At 40.8% G+C, this 9,518-nt stretch overlaps 1 protein-coding gene across 3 annotated transcripts in view; it reads left to right on the top strand.

Moving 5' to 3' along the window:
* CDH13 (cadherin 13) overlaps nucleotides 1–9,518 on the top strand; it is a 985,836-nt gene that overhangs the window by 758,937 nt on the left and 217,381 nt on the right. For all 3 annotated transcript variants that reach the window (XM_011356635.2, XM_023528555.1, XM_023528556.1), the window contains exon 8: nucleotides 9,167–9,345. In XM_011356635.2, coding sequence (XP_011354937.1) covers nucleotides 9,167–9,345 — 179 coding nt within the window. The remainder of the gene's footprint in view (nucleotides 1–9,166; nucleotides 9,346–9,518) is intronic.

Genomic DNA, 9,518 nt, shown 5'->3' with positions numbered 1-9,518 from the left:
CTCTTGATCTGGCCTTAGATACCAGATCTGGCCAATAGACTGTGGGTAGTAGTGACTTGTGTCATTTCTGGCTGAAGAATTTAATGAGTCAGCAGCATGCAGCTTTGCATTCTGTGTGCTCTTCCCACAACAATCAGAAAACCACGTGGTCCCAATGGCATGGCTACAGGATGCAAGGGCCTGGACCCCTACATCACACCTGGGAGAAGAGCTGCCCTTGGACAGGAGCTCCAAAATGGACTGAATCTGAGGGAAGAATTAACCTTGTGTATTAAGCCATTGAAATTTCAGGATTGGTTTATTATCCTAGTCTAGCCTAGCCTAAAATACTTCATGTTTTTAAATAGCAAAACTGTTTCACCTTTGCCCTTAAATAGATATAAATGATAGGGATAATAGGCCTATTACTCAGAATTTACCTAGAAATTAATATTTAGTGCCAATCAGACATTAATTATCCATCTGCTTCCCATTCCACTTCCATCATTACCTTGAGCTGTAATAGAGGAAATAAAAATATTCATTTTTATTTATTCATCTTTTTAATTTATTTCTTTACTCATTCAGCAAATGTTTACTAAAATCTTACTACTCACAAAGCATTATCCTGGTAACTTTGAAGAGTTCCATGCATTGAAAGTACAAAATTTAATCAGAAAAGCTAACTGGTTAGTATTAGCATATTATTAAACATTATATACTATGCTGAATTTGCATATTCAACGATATTAATATCTGAGCCATCATGTGGGGAATAAATACAGAAGAGACAGGATCTCTACCCTCAGTAAACTTCACATCTAGAAGTTCCTAGAAGAGAGGCAAATTGTGGTTTCAATTGTTCAAGTGCAGGATTTTTAAAGGGCCAGTAGTGCCACATTTAGGGACACTGGTATGAACGATTCTAACATGGGGTTTCTCAGCCTCAGCACTACTGGCATTTTGGGCTGCATAATTCTCTCTTGTGAGGCTGTTCTGTGCATTGTAGGCTGTTTAGCAGCATCCCTGGCCTCTACCCACTAGATGCCAGTATCACATACCCCACCCCAGTCGTGACAATCAAAAATGTCTCCAGACATTGCCCAGTGTTCCCTGGGAGAAAAAAAATCACCCCTAATTGCAAACCACTGCTCTGAGAAGAATTAAAATTACCTTTTTAAAATCTTTTAAATTGGTTAAGCAAACAAAAACACACACAATTTCCTTTTGTTGTTTCTAGAGTCTTATGAAAAAATATTTTCATATTTGAGAATTTCACTACTTCATGTTTATCCAATACGAAGCTTTCTTCTTATTATTTTGGAATATTAAGGATAAATATTCCATTTAAAATTGCTTTTTTGAAACGTTTTAGATCAGTTAATTCAATATGGAGAATCCTGTATCCTTTTAAAAGAGCTACACATAAATAAATAAATAAATAAATAAATGATAGAAAGATTAAATTGAAATTTTTAACAGGTTTGAGAAAAATATTAGTTTAAAATTCCGTACGAAATGAAGAAACTAGGGCAATAAAATGCATCATGACAGGAGGACCTCACATTTTAGTCACATCTTATCTTAAATCTCAAAAACAGGTATTGTTCCTAAAACCTGGTCTGTCGAAGCTTAATTAAACAATATCTCACCAGAAAAGGAGAGCAAAGCTTCTGCGAAGAGCGAACAAAGAGCGGGAGCAACTGAAGGATTAAAAGAATCATAAAGTGGTTCTGTCGCCACCATCTCTTCATCAGTATAGAAATAAACAACTTTTGAAAACAGGTGGAGACAACCATTGCTCAACTTGTCATAACTTATTACATATTTGACTGTCAATTTGTACTTAAAAAACCAACTAGCTCTAGGGAGGTAAAGCAAATTTGAGAGAAGTCTATTGCATTTCAAATCAAGCCTGTGGTAATTGCAGCTGCACATAGGCGCTCGTGGCTGCTATTAAAGGAAGTGAGCAACTGTCTCAAAATTTAAGGCATTCTTATTTTTAAGAACAGAGTTGTCTTTGTATTTGAAAATACTTACTCAACTCAAAACCTGCAGCAGAAGTATGTACTTTGTGCCAGTTTGACTCAGTGTTGTTTACATACATCCTTTAAAGCAATCGAAATGGTCAGTGGTCAACGTATTAACAGTGATTTAGTGGTGACATCATTGGTGGCCCCAAAAGCCCAACATTTGAGAAACGGGCTGCATTTTATTCTCATCAACTCTTTACCTGCACCTGTTGCTTTTTGTTTTAGTTCATCCCCAGAAAATGCTGTGCTTTTTGGTTATTTGAAATAGCAACTTCCACATTAAAAATAAACTCCGGAAATGGGGCCAGAGAGTCACACCAGTGGGTCTCAGCTACAGTCGAAGGAGAGGCCAAAGGTCATTGACATCTTTATCAAAACTCCCATTATCAAGAACTTTCTGGGTCTAGTGCATAGCCTGACTATCATATGAAAAATGCGAGAGGATCTTGGTGCTGATAAATGACAATTCCTAGATAATTGGGGGACAGAAGGAAATGCCCTCAAAAGGGGCAGTGGTGACAAAGCTAAATCTCCCAAGCTTTGCTTTCAGTCTCAGCCTGCTTTCCCCCTTTCTTCTTCCTCAGAGTCAGGGTAGAAGCACTTCTCTATGCCCTCTGAGGATCCAGGCGGGGCTTTCTTCAACAGTCTCCACACCCAGATCAGAGCGCCAACCTCCTCCTACCCCACCTGCTAAGAGAGTGTTTTGGAGATAAGCAGAAAAGCTTAAAGTGAATTATGAATAGTGGTTTCCAACTGGACACTCCTTCAGGAGTGAAGATAAAGCAGTTCTGAAATGCTAATGTAGGTCAAGGGGAAAATAAGACATTATTTACGATTCATTACATGGATGACTTTTCAGGAATGCACACACTGCAGAATGTGGGCTGCCTGTGGATCCCTATCAGATTGGTTTGGTTATCTTTTGTCGACTAATCATTTGACAGTTTTCCTATTCCTGTATACACAGAAACATTGATAAGACCAGAGGAAGTTGATTCATGAACGCATGCATGCAACCAAAGTTTCTAGGCTTGTCTAAGGAAAGAAAGGAATTGTTTCCTTACGAGATTTTAATTAATTCCTGCTCCTATAGCTCCTGAGTGTGAGTCCAAGAAAGAGTATGAATTCAACTCTAAGCGGTTGGGTCCTGCAAGGTGTTTTGCTTGTCATTACTGCACACAGCACTGGGTCCCCCAGAACTGAGTAGCAAATAAAAATAACAATAAAACTTCCATCTCTTGAGTATTTACCATTGCCAAGGCATTGGGCTTTATATTCATTAATTTATGCATTCTCAGTGGGGACAATATCACCCCAACAGGGAAGAAAATTGGTTCTTTGGGGGAACATTGAAGAGATTAGATATTACAATGGTTTATGGCTCTGCAAAGGGCCATAGCACATAAATATACAGTATATCTGCTGCGGGGGGTGGTGAGTAGGAAAAAAAATGTCTAAAAAGACTCTTTGTCTCTTGATGATGAAAAAATAAAGTTTGAGAAATACTGAATTAATTCGTTCAATGCCCATAACAGCCAATTAAGGGAGATGCTGTTCTGTAAATGAAAAAGTTGGGGTTTGACTAAATAAAGGAATATGCTTAAGGATGCCCCGTTGGCAAATGCTGAGGGTTTTAAATGAGACAGCCCACACCCTAATGGTGCCTCTAGTACTGTTCAACCTTGAGTTTGCACACTGAGGTCTCTCTCTTCGTTATTAAGAACTGTTGGGAGAGAACTGGGTTGTGACCACCTGCTTGGTCAAAAAGCAACCCCAGATTGGTGTGACTGGTGTTGAGTCGAAGGAATGGCCGTGGTCTTGGGCCATTAAAGTTACATTCATAACAAGTCTCATGTCTGTCCTCTGATGGTCACAGCCAAGGGATGTGTCTACCTCTGAAAGCAAAACTTGGCCTGTAGGGTAATAAACTCATCTGGTTTGCCCCAGGCTGTCCTGGAATTCCCTAAGTCCCAGGCAAACTGGCCGGTTTGTCCTCCCACATCTAGAACTCTCAGGTTGGGTGTTTCAAATCAAAGTACCCAAAACCCCTCAACCTGAAGGGCCCTCAAGAAAAATTTAGTTTCAAGTTGGCATCAGTGCAATTAGACATACCCCAAGATGCTTCTATGTTCCTTTCTTTCACCTGGCTGAACAGGTTTAGGTACCGATAGTCTAAGGACTTTGTTCTGATATGGGGAATAAGTTGTGCAATGCAGTATCCATGGTCACATTCTCTTGTCAGTAACGTTTGAGGCACATCTCTTAATTCAGTCACAGATCAGTGTTTGGGTCGCTTTAAAACCCACTACCTTCTCTCACAAATTTGATGTTTTATGATGATGCAACATTTTGTTACATCCAGAGAGCTCACTTAGTGACATCTTCCATTTCTGCTCATACTGGATTTGGTACTCTGCATCTCCCTGGAAAGATACATTTGCCCCAACTGTGCTATCAGATCTGAATGTCTTTGTCTTGATATATTATTTGCTTATGGGAATACGGTTTAAAAAAAAAAAGAGGCTGACATTTTTGATCATGTGAGAAAAATGTTTTGGGATGAAGTAAAAAGATTTCCAGAACAGAATAATTTCATTACCTGTGGCACTTAGCAAGCCATCTTTTGGAGCCTCCCACTTGAGGCTGGCTGACCTTTCATGGAGGTTGAAACTAGCCCCTCACCTTCTGATCTGCGCTCTGCTTCTCAAAGGCATAACTGTGCTCAAAGTCACAGAGAGACAAACCTGTCAACACCAGCTTTCAAGGTCATGACACTAGGCAGCACTTTAATCAGAGAAATACAGCCAAGAGGAAGGGGCTATCTAAGACAAAACAATCATAATTGTTTATCAGCCTGTCGCGTTGGCAGCCATGTCCTTCGACAAAGGAAAATAATGGCCCGACTTGAGACTTTCAGCTAGCCACTTGGAATTCTTTTATTTTGCTTTGGAGAGGCCACTTCTAGTTCATATGGCTCTGGGAGTGACAGGGTGATTATCATTTGTTTTGATGCTCAGGAGAATATTGTGACAAGGGAGAAGACAGAAATGTGCTGTGTGTGGAGGATCCATACCCATGTCTATCATGTAATTATCATTTCTCTGCCATCAAAAAGCACACATTGGCATGAAATAAGCACAGACAGGAAGCTTCTGGGCTGATGGAAATCAATGAGCCCTTTTTCTTAGAGCCTAGGAATGGGCTCAGGTAAGGGGGAGGGTACCGATGCCTCCCATAGGCAGTGGGAACAGCTGTCCTGATGTTTACCTGCTGAACATCAGCCCTAGACTTGCAATTAGTTATGACTGCCGAAACCAGTTCCAACAAGGGACTCCAAGGGGCAAAAAAGAGCTCAGAGGAGGTAGTGAAGCATGCCTGGTTGTGAAAAATGCCCCGACAGCACTGTAGACAAGTTATCCATGACTTCTGATCAGTGTGGAAGAGGCAAAGCTACAGTGAATTATAAGAATGCAATTTTACTCAAACAGCATTGATAGAGTACCTACTACGTGTCAGATACTGAGTTTACAAATATGAACAAAACACAGCATGTGCCCTCCAAGAGCTCAAATTTAGGACTATGCAGCCCCTCACATAAAGATTTTCTTTAAATGAAGAGATTCGTCAATAGAGAAATTTGGGGAATTCTGCAGATTTGACCCTCTCTTGGAGATTTTCAATATGCATTTGCTTATAGGGGCACTTAACCATTTTCCAAGAGAAAACTGGCTTAACTATGGTTACCACATATTTTCCACATTTGTTTCTCTGCTGAGCCCATGGAACCAGAGTTCCTTGGCTACAACTTAGGAAATGCTGGCTTAGGAAGTAGGTTTATCCAGCCATTGTAGAACTTGAAAGTACAAAAAGTATGGCCCAGCTGCCAAGGGAGGAGCTGGCAAGAGCAGGATATTAAACCCAGCAAATGGACTGGTACTCAGGATAGAGCCTTGATCCACTAGAGTATCATGTGGAAAAGCAGTGCAAACTACAGAGTGTGTGTGAGTGTGTGTGTGTTGGTATAGAGTTGTGATCTCCATAATAGAAACCCAAATCTAGAAACTAAGAGCAATGGGCAAGGTAGAAGGGAGAGGGCGAGGCAGGGCCACCTCGCATGGCAGGTTTTGTGGACAATTTAATTCTGAGCTCCTTTGTCTGAGGCCATTGCCTGCACTGCAGATTTGATCATAAAAGGCATCCTCCTCAGAGCACTAATGCATCAGGCACTATATTGAGTTCTTTAATATATTATCCCATTAAATCTTTACAGTAACCGAGAGAAAAGTGTTAGTAGTGTCTTCATGTTGTAAAGGGGAGATCGAGGCTTGGGGAGGTTTGAATAACTAGCCCACGTTCTCATAGTAAAGACCTAAACCTAGATATGTTACCTTACAATCTTTTTCTTCATTGCTGCAAACCTATCTCCTGACATAGGCAGTCTCCGTAGAGGTCAATCTCAGAAGTAAATCCAGGTATGTATTCACACCTGGGTTAAGACAAAGGCAGGACCGAAAACCAAGTTTACTTGCTCTCTAGCTATTCATTAAAATAAAAAAAAAATATTTCTGTGTGACCTTGGAAATACTACATGATAACCTTTTATTATGTCATGTTATCGAATCTGTAAAAAAATAACGACTAAAAAAGACATTATCAATGAATTCCTGATGAAAATTGGAAAACTCATAAATCTGAGAGGTTTTGACCATGACAGTCAAAAGTCACGATGACTTCATTTTTATACTTTCTTTTGCTCGTTCATCTTTGACTGCAATTAAAGGCAGATTAAATAGGACACAGATTCCATCAATCAAGCATTCATTAGACACTAACAAAGTGCAAGACACTGGGTCATGCTTACTTAACCAGAGACTATTTGGTGAGGAATTGGTGGGGCTGAGGCCTCTTTCCATGCCTTTGGCCCCACAGACCTCACTTTGCCCATCACTGGGTGAGATTTCAGGCCTGAAAGCTACTTCTCATTTCTGATAGAGATCCCCAAGTATGCCTGTTTTCCTAAACCAGAAAGGCAAGTAAGTGTCACTGTTCACACTAAACTGATGTACTGAGACTGGCCATCTGGACCAGTGGGTTGAGAAAGAACCCTGATTCCATAACTTAATGGGAAACAGAGTGTCAAATGGTTTGCTGATATCTTCCAAAGGCGAGGGGCTTGCACATGCCAAGAATTTTCTATTCTTGCACTGGACCCAAAGGTTTGCCTTGCAACATTCTCACAAAGAAACAAGGAAGGGCAAAGAAATGAGGTAGAAGAGAGTCACATCTTGATGCATTAGCCTTGATAGCAACACTGGTGAAATTAACTGAGACTACTTAACAAACTGATCCAGCTTTAGTTTGGTCAGACTCCCCCTTGTTTGCCTGATCAGTCAGACATAATGGCTGACAATCTGATTCCTACTATGAGAAAAAGTAAATTGGCTCTGACGGTTTGAGAAGCGCTGTTATGTAAGTAAAAGACCTACTGGGGTGGTGGCTGAACTGGGTGAATTCTGTTTCCTTTAAGCATCCATATTTTATATATACATGTAAATATTCCTGCTAGGAACTGTAGGTCTACTGCTTTCATCTCTTACCAGTTAGGTCACTCATTGTGGATCCGAAAGGCTTCGGAACCAGAAGGTGGGATTCTATATTCATAGGAGACTAAACTGCCATGAAAAATTATGGTCAGGCAGGTCACCCTGAGCTAAATATGATAGCTCACAATTGCTGAGACCAGCAGGCAAACGTGCCTGATTCTGCTCTAGACCATGCTTCTATCAGTGCTTATGATTATGATCCTTTTAAATTAAATTTTAATTGCAAAAGCAATATATTCTCCTTGTAAAAATGACCAAACCATTACAAACTGAGCCAAAATCTTCCTTTGTCACCATCCTTAATCCAAGTCCCCTCTCCTTTCCCAAATTTAGCCACCATAACCCATGCAAAGTTCACCTTTATAGAGCTGCTTCTATGCACTTACACGTATAAACTGTACCTGCAAAACAGATGCATAAAGTATTGTGGAACTTTCTCTGTGCCGGCAGGTTCACAAAAATGATACCGTACTGTGAATAACATCCTTCAACCTGATATTTTTCACTTAATGCTCTCTCTCGGCGAGCACTCCATGTTAGAGCACATTAGATCTACAAACTTTTTTAAACTGCTACAAAATGTTTCTTAGTGTCGGGATACCATCAGCAATTCCTCTGTTGTTGGACAGTTATTCTGTTTCTCAATATTTCACTGTGGTGGATAATCCTGCCACGAACACACTTGGCAAAAACCCTCCTGTGAGTGTTTCTCGAGGGTAGATGCCAAGGGGATGAATGCATTTTTTTTTTTTCTACTAGTCGCTGCTCAGTTTTCCCTGAAAGTTGACCAATTCCCATTCATGTCAGCTATGTGCGAGCAAGACCCTGTATCTGACACTCTTATCAACCCTTGACATACCTAATAGTCCTCATGTCACCCTCATCTTCATATTGTCTTTGTAATTAAAGTGCCTAAGACAGTGTGGCTGCCACAATAGGGAATGCTCAATCAATGTTTGTTCATGTTCCTTCAATTGGCATATCTTTTCCCATTACTTCCCCCTAGGCACCAGAGAGCTTTTCCGAACCCAGGTTAAATGAGGCTGTTCTCTTCTGTATTCATAAAGCCCTCTCTCAATGTACTTGATATTCTTTAGTATTTTTACCTTTCTACATGCTCTCTCTGCTACTAATCACTGACCTGCTGGACACTGGGGAATGTGCCTTTTTGCACCTGGCCCAGGGCCCCACGTGTAGTAGGCTTTCAATAAGGGCTTTTAAAATGAAGGCCATTGTCATGGGGCCACATCTACAATGGAATGAAAGCCCGTGAAAATGAACAGCATATCAGCAGAAGGAAAAATTAGGCTGTCAATCTCCTGAACAGCGAAGATATCTTTTCTTTATTTCAGGTCTTTTAACATGATGGAGCAGGGAGGGAGTGGGGAAGACAAGCTAAACCATCACAGAGCTAAAGAAATACTTTCCATTTTTAATTTGGAAAGTGATTGGCACATCACTTCATTGCCATTGCCTGGATGGGGGACAGGGGCTCTGCCTGTCGATGTCCCCCAAATGACCATCTCCCGTCCTTCTGTCCTGCCCCCTTAGGGACCACGGTGATGCGGATGACAGCCTTTGATGCAGATGACCCAGCCACAGATAATGCCCTCCTGCGTTATAATATCCGTCAGCAGACACCTGACAAGCCATCTCCCAACATGTTCTACATCGATCCTGAGAAAGGAGACATTGTCACCGTCGTGTCACCTGCACTGCTGGACCGGGAGGTGAGCTGAAAGGCACCCATTTTCTTCATGAAATTCAAATGTAGCTCTCACATGAGGGAAGATGTGGAGCTTTATATAGTAAAGGCGGAAATTAGATATTTACGCATGGTTGGGTGGGAAGAATCTATAAAAGGAAATGGGATATTATGTGAACCAAAAAAAAAAAAAAAAAA

The sequence above is a fragment of the Pteropus vampyrus genome, unplaced genomic scaffold (genome assembly GCF_000151845.1).
Source record: "Pteropus vampyrus isolate Shadow unplaced genomic scaffold, Pvam_2.0 Scaffold29, whole genome shotgun sequence".
NCBI classification, from domain to species: domain Eukaryota; kingdom Metazoa; phylum Chordata; class Mammalia; order Chiroptera; family Pteropodidae; genus Pteropus; species Pteropus vampyrus.
The sequence above is the reverse complement of the archived record's forward strand: the minus strand, read 5'-3'. Positions and strand labels throughout refer to the sequence as shown.